This window comes from Oncorhynchus kisutch, linkage group LG6 (assembly GCF_002021735.2).
Source record: "Oncorhynchus kisutch isolate 150728-3 linkage group LG6, Okis_V2, whole genome shotgun sequence".
Taxonomy (NCBI): domain Eukaryota; kingdom Metazoa; phylum Chordata; class Actinopteri; order Salmoniformes; family Salmonidae; genus Oncorhynchus; species Oncorhynchus kisutch.
Genome location: NC_034179.2, coordinates 39,288,633 through 39,314,932, shown reverse-complemented (window position 1 = coordinate 39,314,932; position 26,300 = coordinate 39,288,633). Strand labels below are relative to the sequence as shown.

Genomic DNA, 26,300 nt, shown 5'->3' with positions numbered 1-26,300 from the left:
AGTGTGAAGCGGCGGGGTTAGTAGGTGTGAAGCGGCGGGGTTAGTGAGTGTGAAGCGGCGGGGTCAGTGAGTGTGAAGCGGCGAGGTCAGTGAGTGTGAAGCGGCGGGGTCAGTGAGTGTGAAGCGGCGGGGCCAGTGAGTGTGAAGCGGCGGGGTCAGTGAGTGTGAAGCGGCGGGGTCAGTGAGTGTGAAGCGGCGGGGTCAGTGAGTGTGAAGCGGCGGGGTCAGTGGGTGTGAAGAGGAGGGGTCAGTGAGTGTGAAGAGGAGGGGTCAGTGAGTGTGAAGCGGCGGGGTTAGTGAGTGTGAAACGGAGGGGTTAGTGAGTGTGTAACCTGCTCACAACCCAGCGGTCCTGGCTAAGGGCATTGATATTCTAGCTTGGTTGTGACCTTGTGATCTGTCTTGGGGCCAGCCTATTATTAGCTGCTACTGGCCAAACAAAGCACTAATACTCTGGACAAACACACCGCCTCCCCACTGAGCTCAGACCCAGCCTGGCCGTCAATATATTCCCCCACCCCCTATACCAATCCTCCATCAGCTCCCCCAGCCGATGAGCCAGGCACTTTACCCCCTAACCAATTCCCCTTTTAATAAGCTCCCCCTCAATGGCCTATTACTTATAAAAGAAATGCTCCACCATTGAGTTGAAGAACTGATCTATAATTAAAGTTGCATTTGGGGGAAAGGTGTATATATACACACACACAAAAGTTTGGGTTCACTTAGAAATGTCCTTGTTTTCCATGAAAACATACATGAAATCAGTTGCAAAATGAATAGGAAATATAGTCAAGACTTTGACAAGGTTATAAATAATGATTTTTAATTGAAATAATAATTGTGTCCTTCAAACTTTGCTTTCGTCAAAGAATCCTCCATTTACATCCTTGCAGAGCTTTGGCGTCCTAGTTGTCAGATTGTGGAGGTAATCTGAGGAGATTTCACCACATGCTTCCTGAAGTACCTACCACAAATTGGATTGGCTTGATGGGCAATTCTTACGTGCCATATGGTCAAGCTGCTTCCACAACAGCTTGATAGGTTTGAGATCCGGTGATTGTGCTGGCCTCTCCATTACAGACAGAATACCAGCTGACTGCTTCTTCCCTAAATAGTTATTGCATAGTTTGGAACTTTGGGTCATTGTCTTGTTGCAGGAGGAAATTGGCTCCTATTAAGCGCCGTCCACAGGGTATGGCATGGCGTTGCAAAATGGAGTGATAGCCTTCCTTCTTCAAGATCCCTTTTACCCTGCACAAATCTGTGAAGGGATCAGTACACAGCGTTGTATGAGATCTTCCGTTTCTTGGCAATTTCTCACATGGAATAGCCGTAATTTCTGAGAACAAGAATAGACTGACGAGTTTCAGAAGAAAGGTCTTTGTTTCTGGCCATTTTGAGCCTGTAGTCAAACCCACAAATGCTGATGCTCCAGATACTCAACTAGTCTCAAGAAAGCAAGTTTTATTGCTTCTTTAAATCAGAACAACAGTTTTCAGCTGTGCTAACATAATTGCAAAAGGGTTTTCTAATGCTAGATTAGCCTTTTAAAATGATAAACTTGGATTAGCTAACACAATGTGCCATTGGAACACAGGAGTGATGGTTGCTGATAATGGGCCTCTGTACACCTATGTAGATATTCCATTTAAAAAAACAGAATAATAATACATTTTAAAAAGCAGTTTCCAGCTACAATAGTCATTTACAACATTAATGTTTACACTGTATTTCTGGTCAATTTGATGTTATTTTCATGGACAGATTTTTTTGCTTTTCATTTCAAAAACAAGGACATTGCTAAGTGACCCCAAACTTTTGAACAGTAGTATTGCGCTAAATTGTAATTATTTTCACCTATATGGCCTATTTATTGCCTACCTCACTACATTTGCACACACTGTACATAGATTTTAAAATGTTTCTGTTGTGTTATTGACTGTACGTTTGTTTATGTGTAACTCTGTGTTGTTGTTTTTGTCACACAGCTTTACTTCATATTGGTCAGGTCGCAGTTGTAAATGAGAACTTGTTCATAACTGGCCTACCTGGTTAAATAAAAAAGATATATCTTGGTATATTATTATTAGCTTTCGTATATTAATAAGGTTGTTACATCCTCAGGATTTTTCTTCCCCCACTGCTTTAACTCATTCATTTGTGAACTAAAATATTGATTAAGAATGTACAAAAAATGTCTAACGGATTGTACAGTTTATCTGGAAATTATACATACTATTGAAAGTGACATGGATAGCCTAGGATTAAATAAACTTCAGTTGAGGAAGAGGTGCAAAAATTGTTTTTGACATTTTACTGTATGATAAAAGATATGCAGACAACAATACCATAATTTTTTGGAACAATAAGTTCAAGTAAAATACGTCAAACTAAACATTCGAATACACTCCATCATTTATTTATTTTTTGCTTGAGTAATACATTGGTCAGAACATTTCTTGCCCGCGGCAACTCATTTGAATTTACATTTCCTTGCCAACGCTGAGCACTACACCACCATAAAAAAGTATTTACATAGGAATGTGCAGCTAATTGTTGTTTTATGCCAGTTCAATTATAACCATGAATTATTCAGCCTATTTTCACTTCCTGTCTTACTTTGGCTTATAACAGAAAAACAAAACATCTGCTTTTTGGACGAATAACAGTTATTGGTTTTGCATTTACTGTGGGTCCTTTTCTCTCTCTCCATGCATCAAAAATAGTCCCTCTTGAATTAAATAGTTTCTAATAAAGGAAATGCTTATTAAATCCACTGTACTGGTGGCCCTCCAAAGAAAACTGAAAAGCTATACTTGACTAGCTCCTAAACTGCCGTGGTATTCCACTACCTGCACAAAAACAGACCCCACAGCTAAGAACAGGCCAGCAAACAAATTGAGAAAAGCATGTTGTACAGACTAAATAAAGACCTATTGAGTATAAATGAGAGTCATACATACTTGATACCTACAGTAGTTTCACTATCACCACCAGTCCATTTCAGAATGCCAAAACACACTCAATACTGAATAGGAAGACAGTTGCCTATATGGTTAGTGTCAGTTATATTGATATTACCAGGACCGTGTTCATTAGGTCACAGCGTAGAAAAACATTTTGGAATGGAAAAAGAAAATGAGAGTTTCTTATTGAACAAGTACAGATAATACCTCCCCATTTCGGAGCATTTTCTTCCTTTTGGTGCCTAATGAACACAACCCAGGTGTTCCCTTTTGATAGGAGCAAGAGTGGTCCAGATAAACAATGACAATCCTCCCATAGTCATCCTATAATGACTATGCTTGACTCGGGCTCCCGTGTGGCGCAGCGGTCTAAGACACTGCATCTCAGTGCTAGAGGCATCACTACAGATCCTGGTTCAATCCCGGGCTGTATCACAACCAGCAGTGATCGAGAGCCCCATAGAGTGGTGCACAATTGGCCCATTGTCGTCCGGGCTAGGGGAGGGTTTGGCCGGGGTAGGCTGTCTTTGTAAAATAAGAATTTGTTCTTAGCTGACTTGCCTGGTTAAATAAAAAATAACTACATGTGCTTGAGGGAATATAGGCTAAAACAAAGAAAAGGACTCCAACAAGAGGCTTTCATCTAGAATAATCCCACTTAATCAAGACTAACGGGACCATCTGGAAATTAAACTGCCAAAAAATCAGAGGGAGTGAAATCAAAACTCACAACTGGAGAACAGTTTTTTTCACGCGTCCTTGTCTTTCCTCCCTCTTTCGTTACCTTACAACCTTAATGACAACACTGTCAGATCCAATCAATTCTGCGCAGGTCCAGAATCCATTTTTCAAACTTCATGACAGCTCTAATAGCTTCCACCTGTCCCTGGGATCCGCCTGTTGACTGGCAAGTTCCCAATGAGATGTGGGATATAGACAAAGACCTGTATTAGGTACAGCCTGCCTCTGCTGCAGTAAGGTCACTCAGCCATTAAATTAGTTCCAGCCCAGCGGAATACCCCCCCACCCCACAGCATGGTTGGTGGACCAACCACTCACTCTCAATCGAATTTGCTTTCTCTCTCTTTTTATCGCTCTCACGCCGCACTGGTGTCTGACAACTTCACTTTCATTTAGACACCACTACTAAACCCGGAATCATCTCGTGGCGCTACGCTGACAAGGGTATCACAGTGCGTATGTCATCATATGTGTCCATGTTACTTTAACAATGACTGTAAACTGAACATCTTCCCCTGAAACCACCCACACCCGATAAACCCCAGATGCTAACTGGAGATATGAGTGCAGCCAACTCAAACTTCTGCTTAAGTCATGCATCGATGTCAATGGAGAGTTCTGTCAAACTTTGAGTTGGACTAATTCTTAGGTTAGGATTTGGCCCTTACTTACAGACTACCCCACTCCCTCCCTGTCCCAGAGCCAAGTGCAGGTAATGTTAACTTACCCCTCTAGTAGGTCCATGGTGGTAGGGGTGACCTGAGTGTAGAGAAGGGTGCGTCCCAGCGTGCGGGTCTCCAGGTGCTGGCTGTAGGTCTGCAGGCTGAACTGCTCCCAGCTCTGGGCCTCTGGGGCATCTGTGACCAGGGCCAGGGTCCCCTTGGGCAGCAGGGGGGGCCCAGCCTGAAGCTCTGAGCTGGGGACCACTTTAAGGAATGCCTTGGAACACTTGAGCAGCCCTTCCTTGTCCAACTGGGTGTGCAGCCACTTGAGGAAGCTGGCCCTGCGCTCCTGGGGACAGAGGAACACAAGGCCGGTGTGATGAGAGACTGAATAAATCCTCTGTGATTTCACTACCATTCACTTCACTCATTTCAATGAAATATATTTTTCTTCATATCCTAATGGCTCCCATCCTTCCATGAAAACGTATAAAACAGACAATTATGATGCCATCTTTTTCAATTATATATATTTACAGTATAGAGTTAAAGAGCCAAGGCGAAGTCCAGCCTTAAATAAGATAATCAACGGCTGCTGATAATCAATTACATGGCTTAATTAGGCGCTGGTTCCCAGAGTAGTGAAACATTCCGTTCTAGTCACTTCTCATCCATCAAAAGGATCAGACACTTTGACTCCCACCAGAAACCATCTCCTCCATGTTTTAGATCAATGCGTAACACTAAAAACATGTTGCTGAAGAAGTCAGAGGAAGCCCCTTCTCCACAGAGGGATTTGACATGATCCTCATCTAATTTGATGCTGTACACGAATGCTACGCAGACAGGGAATTCTTCCATTGCATTCGCCGCAGGCTAGATCATTTGTACTCAGCCAAGAACAGTAAAGTGAATTGTCTGTATTAAAAGTAATCTGTTGCTTTGATGACACGGGTTAAAAAAGAAAAAAAGGTCATCCTTTATAGTAACTATCTGAGACGGTACTAACTAAGTCACAATTGAGCAAATCCGAAGCAAGTCTCAAGTCTTAACCTTTGAGTCTCGAGTCAACTCCCAAGTAATAATGGGCAAGTCTTAAGTTAAGTCCCAGAGTTCAAGTCAAGTCACAAGTGTTGTGTTTTGAGTCTTTAAATATATGGTTAAGTCAAGGTTCTCCCCAGGATTGTTTAACAAGGTGGTGCTGATGGGTAAGGCAGGGGGAGACTTAGAGATTTTTGAGCACCTGTAAGTGACATTTCCTGCAATCTAGAGTCTTAAAGGGTCAATCTGCAGTTGCTACATCCATTTTTGGACTTATATGATATGTACCCATTGATTCTTAAAGGATAGAACATGCCTCATTAGCTTTGTTAAACTGTCATACCCCCATCAGAAACCCAAATATAAAGCTTGTTTTACGCCAATGTTTGTAAACAAAGTAGATGTAAACAAACACTATATAGACTAATATCAAAATGATTGTTTTAACCATGTTATTAGGGATGGTCGGTCCTTGCTTTCATAGCTGTCTATGAATTTGAGTTTGGTTACATTTCCCCAGCCTCTTCCCTCAGCTTTCTACCGTAACAGGAACTGGCAGAACTTTGTTTTACTGCTGATTGCCTCTTTAAATCAGGGGTGTCAAACTCATTTTGCCCCAGGGGCAGCATTCTGTCTTCAACAAGGTCCGGAAGGCTACACTGAAAATTGCCTATATTTCTTTGCTGTAATTTGTATAATTAAAAAAAATATATTCCTCTATCCATCGTTTTTGGAACTGTCGATGTGCCTTGACTGTCTAGCTTTCATTTAGGTGAGCAGGCTATTAGCGAGCTGGACACAGTCAACAAACTGCATGAATGTTCAGTAGGTCCATTATCATTTATACACAGTTTCAATTTGGTTTTATTCATTTTAAAGTGTATATAAAAAAATGACAGGCATAGTGGCACATTCTTTGGTGAGAACTCTGTTAAGTGTATTATACTAATTTTAATGCAATTTTTAAATTCAGGTTATATTATCTGTTTACCTTACACTAGGCATACTTGTACAGTACATAGGCCTACATAATAAACTTAACAGATGAATAAATAAATGGTTTTTGAATCATTACTAATAGAAAGGCCATCCAAATGACAATTTATAGTGTTAATAGTACAGCTAAAGTTTGACTGAAATCTCCAATTAGAATCAAGCGTTGTTTTCCCCCTGCCCACTACATGCACATTGAGAGGTCAGAATAAATATTCAAGGAAACTCTTGCTAAGGGCACATATTTTCAAGTGACAAGCGCTGAAAATATAGGACAGTGCTCTATTTTCCCCTTGCCTTTCCGCACCTGCTGGCACAGCAGCGCTAGGCAGAACAGAATTTAACAGTCATTTTCCATATAACCAAATGCAATTCTCAGCTTTGAGCAACGGAACTGCCAGAAATGTATGTTCACGGTGTAATAACAGAATTGCTGCTCTTTTAGGAGGGGGTAATCCAAGTCTCAAGTCTTTTGATAGTTCCAGTCCAAGTTAAATCCTGAGTCATTGATGCTCAAGTGAAAGTCAAGTTGCAAAATTTGCAACTCGGGTGGTACTTGAGTCCAAGTCACGTGACTCAAGTCCACATCTCTGGTAGCTACCAATTTAAAGTATATAATGTCGCTATTTAATCATGTTATGGTCATTCAAACATTTGACTAATTCTTATTTATTTTCAGCTAAATATAGTTTAAGTATCCCATCAAGTATTATTCAGTATCCATGTTCTTTTCCATGATACTAATAAATGAAAAAAATACATGCACATTTCTAGTGGTGTTCTGTAGTTTCCTTTTCATTTATTTATATTTCCTCATAATATAATAACTAGGGGAAGTGAAAAAGGACAGCTAATCCTCCAATTTGGGGAAAGTTACTAGAATTTTGAGTGAGTGGATTAATAGTCATTTCTGCCACCCCACACCCACAGAAGATACTCGGTTTAGTAAAGAGGATACGTGGTGCTCCTTTCATCTCCTCAAATTAGGTCATTTTTTAACCTCTCAAGGCACCATCTGCTACGCAAATGTATGTGTTTAGCACCCCCTTGGCAATGAGAGAAGACAAGGATGACGGCCTAATTAGCCCAAATCCATATTTAGCAAATACAGTGATGGTTAATCAATTAGAGTCGCTGATCTGCATGCCTCAATTATCTGCTTTGTGCCAATCACAAAGGAGAGGGCGGTCACTGGAGACTGGTTGGGCCACTTAACAAGTCTGACATCTCTGGGCATACAGGGATAAGGAGCAGGCTTATCAGAGGTAGCATTGACAGATGCACACAGTCCATCCACTCTAGCCAATGTGCACAGAATACACTCTATTTCTGTGGTACACTATCTAATCCCCTCCAATTCCTCAAAGCACCTTCCATTTTCCAAGAACAATCTGGAAGCGATCCTGCATGCCCTCACTTTCATCATCCTGGTGTATGTTTTAAAGTTGCTGGGGCAGTGGGGTGAAGAAGTCACAGCCCAGTCCAAACACACCAAACAGTCATAATTAAACTACATTTTAGGCCTTTTCGGAAACACTTTTGCATTGTCGGGCAGAGGGAGGCCAACTAGGGCCAAGTGTATGGATAAATAAGTAACTTAACAGTAACTTAACTTAAATAAGTAACTTAACAGAGTCGTTCAAGTGGGCCCATAAGTTTTGCCAAGTGGAGGGCAACGGGTGTGTGACATCTCTCCTGTCCAGGGTACATTGAGGTCTTTATCTGGCATTATGAGATAATGCATTGGTTTTGGGGCTCACAAATCGCGGGCAAAGTGAATTTTATTTTGAGGTACAACTGTACTGGGGTATTACGTTCTTTGATTTATTTTTCAGTAAGTGTACACTTTGATAAAGAATACTCAAGAAAGTTAATCAAAGTGACTGAATTATTTGCTTTTTGCTAAGACGAATCACCACAACAAACACTATGAAATACCAGAGAGATGAAGTTGTAGTACTCATAAGGCGCAAAATAGAGATTTTCTGCCACCTAGTGGAGAGTTATTTCACCACAGGTGCGTAGGAAAACTTCTGCTGTCAATTGTATCCCCTGCCAAGAGGGTACAACAGACTAGAGTAACATAACACCTGGGCTGCAGTCTTAAGACCCAAGCTAAAATAATGACATTTTCACAATCTTTTCCCAACTCAAGTGCTGCATTTCAGCACTTCTCCCTATCTGACAGACCTACTCTAGACTCTATAGCCATTGTGAATTTATCTAGATTACACATAACTGCTAAGGCTGAAGCCTCCAGAAACAGCCTGGCTTTCTGTGGCTTGGAGGTATATAGAAATGTAAACAGCATCCAAGACGTCCGACCGTAGTTTTCAACGTAATGTTGATATCTTCGGCTGTGAGCGATGGAGAAAATAAAATAATCGACCTCAGCAACAATCATTTGGATAATTCAATGGATGTTTTGTGCACAAAGGTGATGACTAAAGTGTCTTATTAGGAATTTTCTAATCTGACTTCTCTATGTGGCCGTCAATGGAAATTGTGTTTCTTGGCCAGGCCTCAGTTAAACTGCAGTACCGAAGCAAGACTGTAGTTGCAGTCGAAACCATGCTTCTAGACCGGAACCCTGGCCTCTTGGTGTGTGGTCCTGAGGCAATTCACTTCCTGCTCTCAGAGGCCTGTTAGGCCAATCAGTGGCGAGAGCCTGGTATAACCCTCTGAGATCCCTCTGAAGTGGGTGAGTAAACGGTCAGTGATCCTTCTCAAACACTGATTAACTCCCAGAGCTAATTCCCCACATACCACAGCAGAGCACAGCACTTTGCTGGCGGGCCTTTTCGAATGTCAATGAAAGAGTCAGGGGCCTCATCATCAAACAGCCTAAGTAATAGCCTCAGCCTGCCAGGCAGCAAGTTGACTGGGAGTAATAGCCTCAGCCTGCCAGGCAGCAAGTTGACTGGGAGTAATAGCCTCAGCCTGCCAGGCAGCAAGTTGACTGGGGGTAATAGCCTCAGCCTGCCAGGCAGCAAGTTGACTGGGGGTAATAGCCTCAGCCTGCCAGGCAGCAAGTTGACTGGGGGTAATAGCCTCAGCCTGCCAGGCAGCAAGTTGACTGGGGGTAATAGCATAGCCTCAGCCTGCCAGGCAGCAAGTTGACTGGGGGTAATAGCCTCAGCCTGCCAGGCAGCAAGTTGACTGGGGGTAATAGCCTCAGCCTGCCAGGCAGCAAGTTGACTGGGGGTAATAGCCTCAGCCTGCCAGGCAGCAAGTTGACTGGGGGTAATAGCCTCAGCCTGCCAGGCAGCAAGTTGACTGGGGGTAATAGCCTCAGCCTGCCAGGCAGCAAGTTGACTGGGGGTAATAGCCTCAGCCTGCCAGGCAGCAAGTTGACTGGGGGTAATAGCCTCAGCCTGCCAGGCAGCAAGTTGACTGGGGGTAATAGCATTAATAGCCTCAGCCTGCTAGTAAGCGACTGGGTGCACACAGACTGGTGGCACTTTTTGAACTTTTTGAACCACTGACATCACATAGAGAAACTGCATTGTGCACTGAGCAATAGGGTGTGTGTGTGTGTGTGTGTGTGTGTGTGTGAGAGAGACTTATGTCCATGTCAGGCCTTTTCTTGCCCCCCCCCCCCCCCCCCCCCCCCCCCCCCCCCCAGACCATAATTGCCTGGGTAAATGTTTATTGTGGCAGCCCTAGTCCAGACACGCCCCAGACGGGTCTGAACATGTGGAAACCATTTTCATTCTTAATACATGCAAATGTATGTCCAATATATGCAACAGGCTTAGAGCAGGTTTATGTGTCCAGAGGGCCAGTCAAAATAAGTGAGGGCAGGGCTCCACAAGAACACAAACAGTAGAGCTAGAACAGACCTTTGATCAGCAGTCAGCCTCACGGCATATCTAGAGAGACTGATGAGCTAACATTGCTAAAGCAATAGGATTTTTTTTTTTTTCCAACTTGAGGACAGGAGTAATGTGAGAACTCTAATAAAAGACAAGAGAGTTGAAGGTTTCCATACCCAATTGTCTGGATATTGTGGGGCAGGCTAGCCAGCCATGTTCACACCACAGGCCAACGTAGAAATATAGAATTTGTTACTGATCAAATGTAGGGGGGGGAGCCTAGGTCACGTTTGGTCAGGTGCATACACTATATGCAACACACTGACCGATGAAGATAGAAATACCATGAATAGAGCATTTGTGAATCCTTACTCTGTCAGAAGCATGTCTGTTCTACACAATAGATTTCTGAATAAATATCTGCACATTCCAAAAAGCTTGTGCATACTGAACGCGGCCCTGGCTGGGAGAGGCCTTAGCTTTAACAGATAGGTAGCAAGGGAGGAGTCAGGTATGTACCTCAGAGGTGGCGAGGAGGTAGACAGGGCTGGCGGGCGGGGCCTGACTCTGCTCACAGCTCAGGCCCAGGGAGGTGATGATCTCCGTCAGGACCTCGTAGCGCCGCGCATTGCTCATCTTCAGCTCGTCAAAACCCTGAGACGACACAATATCTTCAGAGTTGGGGGCCGTCTCCAGGTGCACCTGAGGTCAGTGGTGAGAGGGCAAAGGTCAGCTGAAAGGTTAAGTGGTTGTAAAATGCATTCATCTAAATGAATGAATACTGTATATTAATTGCTAAATAAGTTGAGCAGCAGCAATACTTTCCATTTAAAGAGCATTTTATTTACAAATCTAGTGCTTTACATGTGAAATGACATCTTTGACTGATCGAGACAGTGGAGTGCAAACCTGACACAGCACAGCCTCCCCTCGGTCCTCTCCACGCGTCACCCTGACGATGACCATGTCCTTGTCTCCACCATCTCCGTCCCACTTCAGCTCCCCCCAGACTTCCGTCTCTCCAGGGACCCCACCACTCTGCAGCTCCCTGACAAACACACTCCCGCTGGCAAGCACGCTTAGATCCAGCTCTGTGGTATCAGCCTTGGTGAAGCTTAGCCTGCAGATCTGGCTCCTCCTGCTCTTCCTGGGCACCAGGGCCAGCCCCGTGGGGCAGAGGGTGGAGGAGAGCCCCAGGACCCTGCCACCCTGCTCCAGGTATGCAAGGAAACGGGCCTGGAGCTGGGGGGTAAGGGGTTCGTCTGAGGCCAGCACTAGCAGGGTGGCACTCTCCAGCCAGGGTTCACTGAGGGCTTGCTGGGGCCTCAGGGGGTACACCGTGTAGCTGTCCATGTCGATGCACTCGCCCAGCAGCGAACGCACCCTCTGGAACTTCTCCTGGCAGCCACCCGTGAACACCAGCACGTTGGGGGGCTTCCCGGTAACATTGACCCGCCGGCTTTGACCAACAAAGCTCTCTGCCTCATCCTCTTCAAACTCGTCCAGAGTCTCGTCCCCGCTGTCCGTGCACGTGGCGTAGTCGTCGGGAAGGTCAGGGATGTTGTCGACCGAGGCGTACTTGACGGAGAGGATGGTGCTGTTCTCCAGCTCCAGGCACTCGTGGCAGCTGGAGAGGTGGAGGTGGCGGCCGTGGCCCTCCATGTGCTGGTGGTTGATGTCAAGTGAGTTGTCCTCGCTGTCCACCCCAGGGTTGGCTCCTCGTAGGTGCTCGGAGCCTCGTCTTTCCACTAAAGCTCTCTGGATCTCTGGCGGTTGGAGCAGGCTGCACTTCCTATTTTGTGTTAGCTGGAGGTCGCCTCTCACTGAGAGTAGCTCACACTCACAGGGAGAAGGCTCAGAGAGTATGATCTCAGTCTGTTTTTTGAGGGAGAGGGAAGTGATGTGCTTTTCCAACTTTCCTTTCTCCAGAAGTTCTTTGAACGCAGATTCTCGGAGCAGGACAGCTGGGGAAATTAGTACAAAGGGCAATATTTGAATTGCAAAATATGTCCCTCTCTCAGTTTTAAGCAATGTGAAAAAATGTCACAATAGACTTGGAAAACTGATTTGTATCATGTGTTTGGATATAGCCTAGCTAAGTGAAGTTCTGAGATGGCATTGGCCAAGAACTGAAACTTATCTGCTGTTAGGAAACAAATGGCCTTAAAAATACTAACATTTTTATTTTAAATATCCTAGGTTTACAATAAAGTTGAGGATAGGTATAAAACTGTATATACACACACGAGATGAGAAACCATTGACATTTTTGCAATAATGACACTCACAGACTATCTTTGAAGGCACTAGTCCATTGTCCAGCTGAAGGCGATCTTCCATAAACGCCACCCCAAGGCGGCTGAAGTTGTCAACGCTGGCCTGAGCCACGGCCCTGAACGGATGCAATGGGCTACAGGCCAGAGGGAGACAGTAGTCTGACCACTTCAGCACCTAGACAACACAGCATAGTACACAGGTCAGTAGGATTTAACTGTTAGTGGACGGTGGAAGGAAAAGAGGATCATATCAGACTTAGTTTTCTAGATTAGTTGGGATTGGGATTAGTTCAACAATCAACAGAACATAGATACTGATACTGCCTAAGCAAAATCTACCTGCTGCCCGAGAGTAAAATAACAATTTGTGTGTTTAAAGGGACCTTTAAATGGCTGAAGGGAAATTAAGGATTTCCTCTCCAACCAAAACATTTTGGCTCCAGGATCTTAACATGGCATCTCAAGTGTCAGTTGACCCTCCATATTAAAGACCTGCTTTTTAAAGCATGACTTCCAAAAGGCCAGAGTCTTTCTCTTCCCTTGAGCCTTTTGAAGGAAAACAGCCCAATCGAACAGAGTGGGGTTTCACTGCCCAGTGCAGTCCCACCCACATGTGAGGAACAATGGAGCGGAAGTAAACACTCAGAAGGAAAGAAAGTGACCTGTCTAAGGTTCAAATCCTCTGTCCAGTCAGCTAAAGAGAGCATCCCCCCCGAACTATACAAGCATAGTCTCAAAAACCCGACCCTAGGCAACAGTGACTAGTGCAGGGGTCTCCAACCAGTCGATCGCAAGCTACCAGTAGCTCATAGCCCACCTATGAGTAGCTCGCCAAACAATTCTAAAAGTATGTGCAATTTTCACGTGTTCCACCGCAAACTGTCATAAAGAAATCTCACAAGCATCCAACACCACAAGCTCCTATTTAATCAACGCAACAGTGACATTATCCCGCCACACCTGGTTAAGCACCACTGGCTTAAAAGCCAAACACAATATCTGCCAATTAATTTCCAGCAATATTGCCCGTCTGTCTGTGTGGTGCACGCGTTTGTCTATCACTCTATGTGTAGCCAAGTTGATGTGATAACCGTCTTGTGGGTTGATTGAAATACTTTCCACAAAACTTTCTCAATTAAAATGTTAACTGCAAAGTAGACTTACCTGGCAGAAGTAAATCATTTGCATCTATTATTTACAAACTTTGCTATGAAACGATCAGCAAAACATTAAACTGCACATTCCTCACTTGCTACAGTGAACAAAAACATAAATGCAACATGTAAAGTGTTGGTCTCATGATTCATGAAATTAAACATCCCAGAAATGTTCCATAAGCACAACTGAAGAATTTCTGCACAAACTGTCAGAAACCGTCTCAGGGAAACTCATCTGTGTGCTGGTCATCCACACCAGGGTCTTGACCTGACTGCAGTTCGGCATTGTCATGGACTTCAGTGGGAAAATGCTCTCCTTCGATGGCCACTGGCATAGAAGTGTGCTCTTCATGGATGAATCACAGTTTCAACTGTAACAGGCAGATGGCAGATAGCGTGTATGGAGTCGTGTGGGCGAGCGCTTGCTGATGTCAACGTTGTGAACAGAGTGTCCCATTTTATTGATGGCAATTTGAATTCACAGAGATACCATGATGAGATCCTGAGGCCCATTGTCATGCCATTCATCCGCCGCCATCACCTCATGTTTCAACATGATAATTAGAGGTCGGCCGATTAATTAGGGCCGATTTCAAGTTTCCATAACAATCGGAAATCTGTATTTTTGGACACCCCCGATTTTGCCTATTTTTAAAATGATTTTTTATAACTTTATTTAACGAGGCAAGTCAGTTAAGAACACATTCTTATTTTGAATGACGGCCTAGGAACGGTGGGTTAACTGCCTTGTTCAGGGGCAGAACGACAGATTATTTACCTTGTCAGCTCAGGGATTCAATCTTGCAACCTTACGGTTAACTAGTCCAACGCTCTAACCACCTGCCTCACGAGGAGCCTGCCTATTACGCGAATGCAGTAAGAAGCCATGGTAAGTTGCTAGCTAGCATTAAGCTTATCTTATAAAAAACAATCAATCAATCAATCAATCATAATCACTAGTTATAACTACACATGGTGGATGATATTACTAGTTTATCTAGCGTGTCCTGCATTGCATATAATCGATGCGGTGCGCATTCGCGAAAAAGGACTGTCGTTGCTCCAACGTGTACCTAACCATAAACATCAATGCCCTTCTTAAAATAAATACACAGAAGTATATATTTTTAAACCTGCATATTAAGCTAAAAGAAAGGTTAGCAGGCAATATTAACCAGGTGAAATTGTGTCACTTCTCTTGCGTTCATTGCACGCAGAGTCAGGGTATATGCAACAGTTTGGGCCGCCTGGCTCGTTGCGAACTAATTTGCCAGAATTTTACGTAATTATGACATAACATTGAAGGTTGTGCCATGTAACAAGAATATTTAGACTTAGGGATGCCATCCGTTAGAAAAAATACGGAACGGTTCCGTATTTCACTGAAAGAATAAACGTTTTGTTTTCAAAATTATAGTTTCCGGATTCGACCATATTAATGACCTAAGGCTCGTATTTCTGTGTGTTACTATGTTAGAATTAAGTCTATGATTTGATAGAGCAGTCTGACTGAGCGATGGTAGGCAACAGCAGGCTCGTAAGCATTCATTCAAACAGCACTTTTGTGCGTTTTGCCAGCAGCTCATGCTTCAAGCATTGCGCTGTTTATAACTTCAAGCCTATCAACTCCCGAGATTAGGCTGGTGTAACCGATGTGAAATGGCTAGCTAGTTAGCGGGGTGCACGCTAATAGCGTTTCAAACGTAACTCGCTCTGAGATTTGGAGTGGTTGTTCCCCTTGCTCTGCATGGGTAACGATGCTTCGAGGGTGGCTGTTGTCGATGTGTTCCTGGTTCAAGCCCAGGTAGAGGCGAGGAGAGGGATGGAAGCTATACTGTTACACTGGCAATACTAAAGTGCCTATAAGAACATACAATAGTCAAAGGTATATGAAATACAAATCGTAGAGAGAGAAATAGTCCTATAATTCCTATAATACACTGCTCAAAAAAATAAAGGGAACACTTAAACAACACAATGTAACTCCAAGTCAATCACACTTCTGTGAAATCAAACTGTCCACTTAGGAAGCACCACTGATTGACAATAAATGTCACATGCTGTTGTGCAAATGGAATAGACAACAGGTGGAAATTATAGGCAATTAGCAAGACCCCCCCAATAAATGAGTGGTTCTGCAGGTGATAACCACAGACCACTTCTCAGTTCCTATGCTTCCTGGCTGATGTTTTGGTCACTTTTGAATGCTGGCGGTGCTTTCACTCTAGTGGTAGCATGAGACGGAGTCTACAACCCACACAAGTGGCTCAGGTAGTGCAGCTCATCCAGGATGGCACATCAATGCGAGATGTGGCAAGAAGGTTTGCTGTGTCTGTCAACGAGGTGTCCAGAGCATGGAGGAGCTACCAGGAAACAGGCCAGTACATCAGGAGACGTGGAGGAGGCCGTAAGAGTGCAACAACCCAGCAGCAGGTTCGCTATCTCCGCCTTTGTGCAAGGAGGAGCAGGAGGAGCACTGCCAGAGCCCTGCAAAATTACTTCCAGCAGGCCACAAATGTGAATGTGTCTGCTCAGACGATCAGAAACAGACTCCATGAGGTTGGTATGAGGTCCCGACGTCCACAGGTGGGGGTTGTGCTTACAGCCCAACACCGTGCAGGATGTTTGGCATTTGCCAGAGAACACCAAGATTGGCAAATTCGCCACTGGCGCCCTGTGCTCTTCACAGATGAAAGCAGGTTCACACTGAGCATGTGACAGATGTGACAGTCTGGAGACGCCGTGGAGAACGTTCTGCTGCCTGCAACATCCTCCAGCATGACCGGTTTGGCGGTGGGTCAGTCATGGTGTGGGGTGGCATTTCTTTGGGGGGCCGCACAGCAGTGTAAATACAACCTAAAACTTCTTACCTGGGAATATTGAAGACTCATGTTAAAAGGAACCACCAGCTTTCATATGTTCTCATGTTCTGAGCAAGGAACTTAAGCGTTAGCTTTCTTACATGGCACATATTGCACTTTTACTTTCTTCTCCAACACTTTGTTTTTGCATTATTTAAACCAAATTGAACATGTTTCATTATTTATTTGAGGCTAAATTGATTTTATTGATGTATTATATTAAGTTAAAATAAGTGTTCATTCAGTATTGTTGTAATTGTCATTATTACAAATAAATGTATAAAAATAAATAAAATAAAAAATACAAATCGGCCGATTAATCAGTATCGGCTTTTTTTGGCCCTCCAATAATCTGCATCGGTATCGGAAAATCATAATCGGTCGACCTCTAATGATAATGCACGGCCCCATGTCGCAAAGATCTGTACACAATTCCTGGAAGCTGAAAATGTCTCAGTTCTTCCATGGCCTGTATACTCACCAGACATGCCAACCATTGTGCATGTCTGGGATGCTTTGGATCGACGTGTACGAGTGTGTTCCAATTCCAGGCCAATATCCAGAAACTTTGCACAGCCGTTGAAGAGGAGTGATACAACATTCCACAGGCCACAATCCACCGTCTGATCAACTATATGCCAAAGAGATGTGTCACACTGCATGAGGGGAAACAAATGGTGGTCACACCAGATACTGACTGGCTTTCTGATCCACGCCACTACCTTTAAGGTATCTGTGACCTATCCCCACCCATTACATTTTTACTTGTTGCATTTATATTTTTGTTCAGTGTTAGTTTTATCACATACAGTGCCTTGTAAATGTATTCATCCACCTTGGCATTTTTTCTATTTTGTTGCATTACAACCTGTAATTTAAATAGTTTTTTATTTGTATTTTATGTAATGAACATAAACAAAATAGTCCAAATAACAAACGGAAAAGTGGTGTGCATATGTATTCACACCCTTTGCTATGAAGCCCCTAAATAAGATCTGGTGCAACCAATTAACTTCAGAAGTCACATAATGAGTTAAATAAAGTCCACCTGTGTGCAATCTAAGTGTCACATGATCTGAGTAGATATACACCTGTTCTGAAAGGCTCCAGAGTCTGCAACACCATGAAGACCAAGGAGCTCTCCAAACAGGTCAAGAAATATCCAAAACTTTGAACATCCCATGGAGCACCATTAAATCCCTTATTTAAAAAATGGAAAGAAAATGGCACCACGACAAACCTGCCAAGAGGGCCCCCCACCAAAACTCACGGACAAGGCAAGGATGACATTAATCAGAGGCAACAAAGAGACTGAAGATGACCCTGAAGGAGTTGCAAAGCTCCACATAGGAGATTGGAGTATCTGTCTAAAGGACCACTTTAAGCCGTACACTCCACAGAGCTGGGCTTTATGGAAGAGTGGCCAGAAAAAGCCATTCCTTAAAGAAAACACATTTGGTGTTTGCCAAAAGGCATGTGGGAGACTCCCCAAACATATGGAAGAAGGTACTCTGGTCAGACGACACTAAAACTGCGCTTTTTGGCCATCAAGGAATACGCTGTCTGGTGCAAACCCAACACCTCATCACCCCAAAATCACCATCCCCAGAGTGAAGCATGGTGGTGGCAGCATCATGTTGTGGGAATGTCAAATTCTTGAGGGAAACCCGTTTGTCTTCCAGAGGTTTGAGACTGGTACGGAGGTACACCTTCCAGCAGGACAATGACCCCAAGCATACTGCTAAAGCAACACTTGAGTGGTATAAGGAAAAGCCTTTAAATGTCTTTGAATGGCCTAGTCAAAGCCCAGACCTCAATCCAATTGAGAATCTGTGGTATGACTTAAAGATTGCTGTACACCAGCGAACCCATCCAACTTGAAGGAGCTGGAGCAGTTTTGCCTTGAAGAATGGGCAAAAATCCCAGTGGCTAGATGTGCCAAGCTTATTGAGACATACCCCAAGACACTTGCAGCTGTAATTTCTGCAAAGGGGGGCTGTACAAAGTATTGGGGGGGGTAGTTATGAATAGTTATGCGCACTCAAGTCATGTTTGTTTTCTTGTCTTATTTCACAAAATATTTTGCATCTTCAAAGTGGTAGGCATGTTGTGCAAATCAAATGATAGCCCCCCATTTTTTTATTTTTTATTCCAGGTTGTAAGGCAACAAAATAGGAAAAATGCCAAGTGGGTGAATACTTTCGCAAGCCACTGTAAATGCTTGACAGTCTACAAAACTGACAGTTTCTTTGCTTCTCGATAAATATACTTGTGATCCATACTTTTTTATTTTCTGTAGTGTGATGAGCCTGGCTGCCCACTCTTTGTCCTGATGTAGCCTCTATGATGAAAGAAATGTTCTCTATCCGTGGGCCACAACTCAGAGAGGACCCCCACAAAAGAGTCCACTTGCTGAGGTCCTCACATGCCTAGGAACAATAATACAGACAACATATACACTGATCTACAGTATGGACACTGATGGTATGTTTTAGAAAGTTAGTATGATCGTTAGACATTAGTAAGACTACATATACGAAACTATGTAAAATGACTAACATATCATGTAAGTTAATGGGCACCAAAAATATATAACAAATTCACATCAAAATTGACTGTTTTTTGACGGATTAGCTATTCACCTCAGAGCATGCACAAACTGATAGCTAATAACGGAGGAGGCCTATTTCACATTTCGTGCTCTGAATGGAACTGAGCAGCAGAATGCGTAACGTTACCTTCACGCCTGTCATTTAGCTGGCAAGCTGATCTTGCCCATTCATTGATAGCGGAGTAGTTTATGTTTTTTGACAAGTGAAGGCCTCGGATGGTAGCTAACATACTAGCTAGCTAGCTATATCAAACAAACGTGTCACCTGAGGTTCGGTTATGTAAATAGCCTTGTCGCCCAACTTGAGAAAAACGTCCTCCTCAGGCAGAGGTGGACTGAGCTTCTTATTGACACTTTGCAGGCAGGTTGGTTGTCCTTTCTGAAGTCGAGGCTTCCCCAGTGGATTCAAGGCACAGAATGTGAAGCTAACGTTACTTGCATTGGTTTTGCTCCCCCCGCACAATTTGTGCAGGGTGCTCCGAATTACCACTGTGTAGCACTTTTGAAAGCGCACCCAAAGGTAGACGTAGCACAACGTTATTAGCATTTTCTTTACATTTGGAAAGCCGTTTTTGAGCCCATATGGTATGGCCTCTCTGCTCAGATTCGACCCGACCCTGGCTTCCCTGTTGTTGACAGAATGGCTCTTCCCACTACAAATCGTCATTACGCATGCTCGCAGTCTGTGCAGGCGAGTGGCACAGTTTCTAAACCCAGAGGCACAACCTCGCGAGACTTCCGAGAACAAGATTTGCCAAACGGACTGAACAGACCAGCCTGGGGTTCTGGGGTTTGAGAAGTGAACACATCTTCTTTAGTTATTCATTTTCTCTCAAATTAAAAGCATATCCTAGATTCAAACCAATGTTTTAAGTATATGAGCTTGTTATTACTCCCACCACATGAGAACAACAAACTGATATTCAGTTTCGTAAAAAACAACTTCATATCGAAGGAGAGCCTTTGATGAGACGGTTTGCACATGCGCAGTTTGGAGCGAGCAGTTTTAGTCTATCTTTGGACTGTAATGTCTTTGCTAGTGGTGCTCGGGTCAGCTGTTTGCTCACCCGCAACCGCCCGACTAGGCCTATGAGACAGTGAAAATCTGAAGCTCCCAGCAGACCCAACCGCTAAAATCGAAAGTGCACTGTAGGCTACAGTCAGAGACAGCGGAACGATTTTTTTTGACATGGCTTGATTTAGATATGTTTTTGCTTATAATTTCCGATTTTTTGGTAGACTATTTGCTAGTCAACTTGTCTATAATTGTACCGAACAAAAATATAAATGCAACAATTACAGTTACAGTTCAGTTGGAAATTAGTCGATATAAATGAATTAATCAGGCCTTAATCTATAGATTACATGACTGAGAATACAGATATGCATATGCTGGTCACAGATACAGTGCATTTGGAAAATATTCAGACCCCTTGACCTTTTCCAAAATTCAAGCTCCAAAATGCAGGTGTTTCAGCCTAGCTCAGTGCTTTCTGTGGTGGTGGGGCACTTGTTGGGATGCATTTGTAGTTTGCACTGGGAAAAGTGGAGTCTCAAAGTGACCAGGATTTTTGAAGAACAGAGGCAGCCTCAAAATAATCTGGACAACAGAAGTTTTGTGTTTTGAACCTCAGTGTAGAGCATCCCTTCAAAGGAGTCATCTCAGGGGTGACGACGGATGTTCCGGTTGAAAACCTGAAGATAATTCCTGGTGTGGTTGGTGCCCGGTGTCTGACCCACTGGGTGAAAGGAGAAAAAGTGTCGGTCCTGTTTCTTGATAAAGAGCAAATAACTACGCATGTGAAGCTTGGTTAAGTAAGATACGCCGTTAGAGCTTTCGTCCCCAAACCATTGCAGTGGAAGAATTGTAAAGGATTTGGCCATGTTTCAAATGTGTGCAGATGGACAGAGTATTGAAGAATGATGTACAGAAGGACGACAGTGTTGCAATTGTGGTGGGATCATGATCCCCAATTCCTGGAGTGTGCTATAAGGGTGAAGGAGATTGAGGTGGCAAGTTAGAGCAGTGAATCGAATCTCCTATGCGGATGCGATTAAAATCATTGAGAAAACATGTGATGCTAGGGAACATATGTTCGTGTTAAAAAGGTGGATTTTGTGGAGTTCATTGCTATAGTTAAACTGTACGGCACGTCTCAAAGAAATCTAAGAAACTGGACATTATTGTGGCTGCGGCAGAAAGGTTTTTGTGACTTAAGGATTTTACATTTGAAGACCTGCAAGGGCCCTGGAAGACCTGACCTTTCAGGTTCCCCTTGAGCCTGTGTGAAATCTGTTTTATTTATTTTTTAACAGAAAAGTAGTTTATTTGTATTTTTTTTGTATTTTATTCCATTTTTGGAATCCTGTTTCCAACCTGCACATTAGGTGGCGAAAAGCACATTCAATTGTGCGATCGCAAATATACCATAGTAGAAGTAGTTTTTGGTGTGGTAGAAGTTAAATATTTATTTGGTTTTGAATTTTATTTTCATGGTAGTACAGAATTGGGCAGATCATGATTGATCGTACATTCCAGCACAGTAGGTCCCGGCATTCACTTAAACGATTGTTTGCGGACTGCCATGATATCGTAGAAGTATTCGGGCCTGGGAATTTAGCGGAGAATGTCTCTCCGAATTCGAGTGAGGAAGTGGGTGGCTGCGCTGACGACGAACTGGAGCTAAAATGGTGATCCAAGAGCAGAGGACCGAGAGAAGCATTGGAACAACACAAATCTAGGAGCTTTAGCTCCTCTAAGTAAGGGGCGTGATTCTTCCTGTGTTCCCCTTACAGGCTGACTTCACCGGTCGCATCGCATGCACGAGCGTTGCATAAGAAGAAGTAGAAATCTAAATATTATTCAATAATTGCACTCACACTGCTCGCGCGCCAACGAGCGTCTGCGTTGCCAAGGGCTAAAATAGAAGTCAGTTCTATTTCTGACGCAGATCGTGCTGCAAGTCCTGCCTCTCCCATCTCCTCATTGGTTTATAGAAGCAGGTACCCACATGCCATCTCCTCATTGGTTATACCCACGTAGGTGACTGAAAGACGAACGAGGTCAGTGGAGGTAATGCACCTAATTTATGAAAGTTGCCAATCGCAATATAAAGTCTAGAGAAGAAAAAGCGTTGGAAGAGAAATGACTAGACACAATTCGTTTGATGGTTTTATGTGTGGATTAATTGTAAGAGTAGAAAACCTTGTGCATTTCAGGTAAAATAACAACTCAATGTTTATATCCCAGGACAAATTAGCTAGCAAATGCAAGCTAGCCAAATAGGACAAATTAGTTAGCAAGTGTAAGCTAGCTAGCTAAATTTCCATAAATGTTTAATGCTTTTTGGCCTGTCCCCAAAATAATGTAATTGGTTCAGAGTTTGTTTTGATATTTTAATCTGCGTGTCGTTATCGCATTTGGTGTGGGGGGACCAAAATAAATGTATGCTTGATGGCACACGTGCGCAGCCGGTTTAGGTTCCGTGTCAGACCGGGTGCGTTCCAGGACAGGGAGCTGTGCGGATCTGGATATCACCATACAGAGGTTTATTTTGTGGGAATATGCTTCTCGTCGGGCCCTAGAAATCAAGAACCTCCCCACCCTGTTGTCTTGTCTGTCCTCCCTATTTTGTCCTATAGTAGAACGTCCGTTAGAGGGGTTGGCAGATTAGAGCAGGGCCAAGGGTGGGTCCCATATTGTGTACAGCTCCAGAGTGGGATTGTAGTGCCTTTCACCATATTGTTTGCAGTGCCTTCCCTTAGAATAACTATCTTGTTGCAGTGTCATATAATACTTCAGTGGTGTGAGATTTGCAGTGACATATCAAAATAATTCTGTGTGCAGCTGATCTTTTGCATGGCCGATATACCTGAGAGAGTCAGGGGGAGGGTAACCTACCTGAGGGGAGGCCTTATTGTCTCGACACAGTCCGGGAAATCGTGCAGTCTGCTGTGGGAGGTGGGGAAACGGGGTCCGATCCATGTTAACCCATGAATTTAAAATAAAACTTATCATGAGCATACTTACCTGTCCTGATCATCTGTGTTGGTTGTGCGCTGGAAAACATTAAATCCTGTGTTGGGTAGCGAGAAAAGCAGTTCACACTAAACTGTGACAGACTTACTGTGAAATTCTCTAAAATTATGTTGGAGGTGGCTTATGGTAAAAATATTAACATTTAAATTATCTGGCAACAGTTCTGGTGGACATTCCTTCAGTCAGCATGCCAATTGCATGCTCCCTCAACTTGAGATATCTGTGGCATGGTGTGGTGTGACAAAACTACACATTTTATAGTGTCCTTTTATTGTCCCCTGCACAAGGTGCACCTGTGTAATGATCATGCTTTTTAATCAGCTTCTTGATATGACACACCTGTCAGGCAGATGGATAGTCTTGGCAAAGGCAAAATGCTCACTAACTGGTATGTAAACAAAATTGTGCAGAACATTTGAGAAGATTTTTGTGAATATGGAAAATGTCTGATCTTATTTTGGCTCATGAAACATGGGACCAACATTTTACATGTTGCGTTTTATATTTTTGTTCAGTGCAAATACATGCAGCTTATCTTCTGTCATTAGCCTAGTCCATATGTTCTCCTAGAAGACTAAATAAACCCTTGCTCACCAGAATGTTATAAATCGATAGAATGAATGCTTGACATCGGTAAGGTTTTCTGTAATCTCTGCTTTTGTGGAGCAAAGACGTTTAGGTACCGGGGAGAAAATGCAATAAAAAAATGGAAAGATTTTCTGAGCAAAATTTCCAAATGACATCAGTTTGACTTGTGGTAAAGAAATAAAAAGCTGTGAAAACGACCCAACATTTTGTGCTGCCTGTGCCCAATGTTTGTAACATGTTTTGTGCTGCTGCTATGTGTTGCTACTGTACCATGTTGTCATGTTGTGTTGCCGCCATGCTATGTTGTCTTAGGTCTCTCTCTTTATGTAGGGTTGTGGTGTCTCTTGTCGTGATGTGTGTTTTGTCCTATAATTGTATTTTTAATCCCAGCCCCGTCTCCGCAGGTGGCCTTTTGGTAGGCCACCATTGTAAAAATAATTTGTTGTTAACTGACTTGCCTTAAAATAAATATTGTTTGATAAGATTTCAGTTCAGCTTGGATGCATAGCCTATTTTATGTGGTTTAAATACTGATTTTATGATGCTGATAGCGCCTCTACAGACTGTATCTAACTGTGCATTCCCATTCTCTCAAGATGATGAAAGAAAGACATCTTTCTCCACTCCTCTTCCCGAGTCAAAATTTAGCCTACATTTGGAAAAAAATTCTGCAAAAAATGCTTAATTCTGCAGGAGTTAATATTAAGGCTGTGTGAGGTTATAGACCTTCAGTCAGTGTCCAGATTTCAGTTTCCATTGAACCCATCTGAACTGTAGTTCCCTTGATGTTCCATAATCCTATTTGAAGTCCAGTCTTGTGACTGTCAACTTTGTATAGCGCCTCATATCACACAACATTGCACACACTGCTATCATCCTCTTTTACCACTTCACCAAACCTTTCCCAAACATTACTTTTCTGGCCGTTCCTTGTCTTTATTTTCAAGTCAACATATCGCAGCTTTTCTCTTATTGAAAGAAACCACGACATTGTCCTTCTTGCCTCAGTGGATTTACTTTTTCTGCCTGTTCTCAAAAGCGTTTGGTGATTGACTGTAGGCTATTTGGCACGCATAAAGTTAGGCCCTAAAGTTTAGGCTTACCCACTATTGCCAGAGAGCCTAAAATAATGATAGGAAAAAATTTAGCCTATAGATATAAATTGCACAATAATTATATTTTTATGGATTTTTAAAGGCATTCTCTTTATTCAGCCCGCCTGCCATCCACCCGCCCTTCATCCACACAATATGTCATGACCTTAAACCCACGCACCCGGCGGATATAACCTCGGGGACTACGGGTTATGAGTCAACCCACCCATCACTAGTGCAGACATACTGTATATACAGTCATTGGTGCAGACTGCAGCACAAACTTTCACTGTGCGAGGCCGAGGCCATGTGAGAGAAAGAATTTGAAACACTCAGGGAAAGAAAAACTTCAATATCTATTAGGAGAACATAATGTGAGAGGCTATTTGCATATCCCTTAACTCACCAAATGTTATACAAATTCTTATACAGTTTCTTCCTTAAATGAGAATTAAACTAATTATATTCCATTTAATCTAAATGTACCCAGTACAAATGCATATTACCAGTAAACTTACCAAGAACTATAGGATAGGTCTATAAAATAAATGGAAGGACAGCCAGGGCCTTAAAGTTCCATAACAACATGAAAAAGATAACAAAAAATATTGTTTATCTGAATAACTAACTTTTCATGATCCATCTTTGAAAAGCTTCAATTCAGTGGAGGAAGGGGACCTGCAATTTGACAGCCGAAGACAGATCTCAAAGACTCCCCCCACCCAAATCCACTTTTGTTTATTCAAGTGAACAGTCAAGATGGGAAAGCCTTGATAAACAGCATACCTGACCGTGTCCCTCAGTCTAGGAGTTTGCAGGTAGTGAGTCAGTCGAAGACAGAAGATGCTCCCTCTTGGTCAGGATATGCAGTTGCCGTTGCTCGCAGTAAAATACCAATTAATGAGATCCATGGGAAGATACAGGGAGTCTGAAGATCCACTCCTAAGGTATGAATGTTATATTTAGTTTGGAATATGGAAATAAAAACCAGTTCAATAAACAAATTTCTACTTTTGCAGTTTTCCAGTGATATGGAGACCATGGATTCCCTGTCATAGAGAAACTGGATGTCTAGAAAAAGTAAGGACATTATGCAATTACTTTAGGCCTACTATTAGATTATGAAGTAATTCAATTTGATCCAACCTATCATCACAAGAAACATGTAACCTAGTTAACAAGATTATTCAATACTTTACTGACACAGGTCCTTAGAAATGCTGTATTTGGTATTGTATAGGCTTATTAATTTAAGTTGAAAATGAACATGCCTACTTGTCCTGTTTAGTTTGTCCAAGGGAATGTGTCATCAAGAACCAGACAGATGTCCAAAGGTGCCCATGGATTCCAGCACCCTGTCAGGTATGTAGACTGTTAGCAGTTGAGAGAAGATAGTATATTGGAATTGTTACTACATTTAGACTAATTTGGGGAAAAGACCTGTGTTGTGAAT

At 43.0% G+C, this 26,300-nt stretch overlaps 1 protein-coding gene across 3 annotated transcripts in view; it reads right to left on the bottom strand.

Moving 5' to 3' along the window:
- The window catches only part of hlcs (holocarboxylase synthetase (biotin-(proprionyl-CoA-carboxylase (ATP-hydrolysing)) ligase)), a 39,350-nt gene extending 19,542 nt beyond the window's left edge, over positions 1–19,808 (bottom strand). The window contains exons 1-6 of one of the 3 annotated variants that reach the window (XM_020485634.2): positions 19,392–19,808; positions 18,798–18,944; positions 12,510–12,672; positions 11,131–12,185; positions 10,741–10,923; positions 4,438–4,721 (exon numbers count right to left, since the gene is read on the bottom strand). In XM_020485634.2, the coding sequence (XP_020341223.2) occupies positions 4,438–4,721; positions 10,741–10,923; positions 11,131–12,185; positions 12,510–12,672; positions 18,798–18,944; positions 19,392–19,793 (2,234 nt within the window). In that variant the 5' untranslated portion in view covers positions 19,794–19,808. The other 2 variants (XM_020485636.2, XM_020485635.2) reach the window with 2 other exon arrangements.
- Between the last annotated feature and the right edge of the window lie 6,492 nt (positions 19,809–26,300).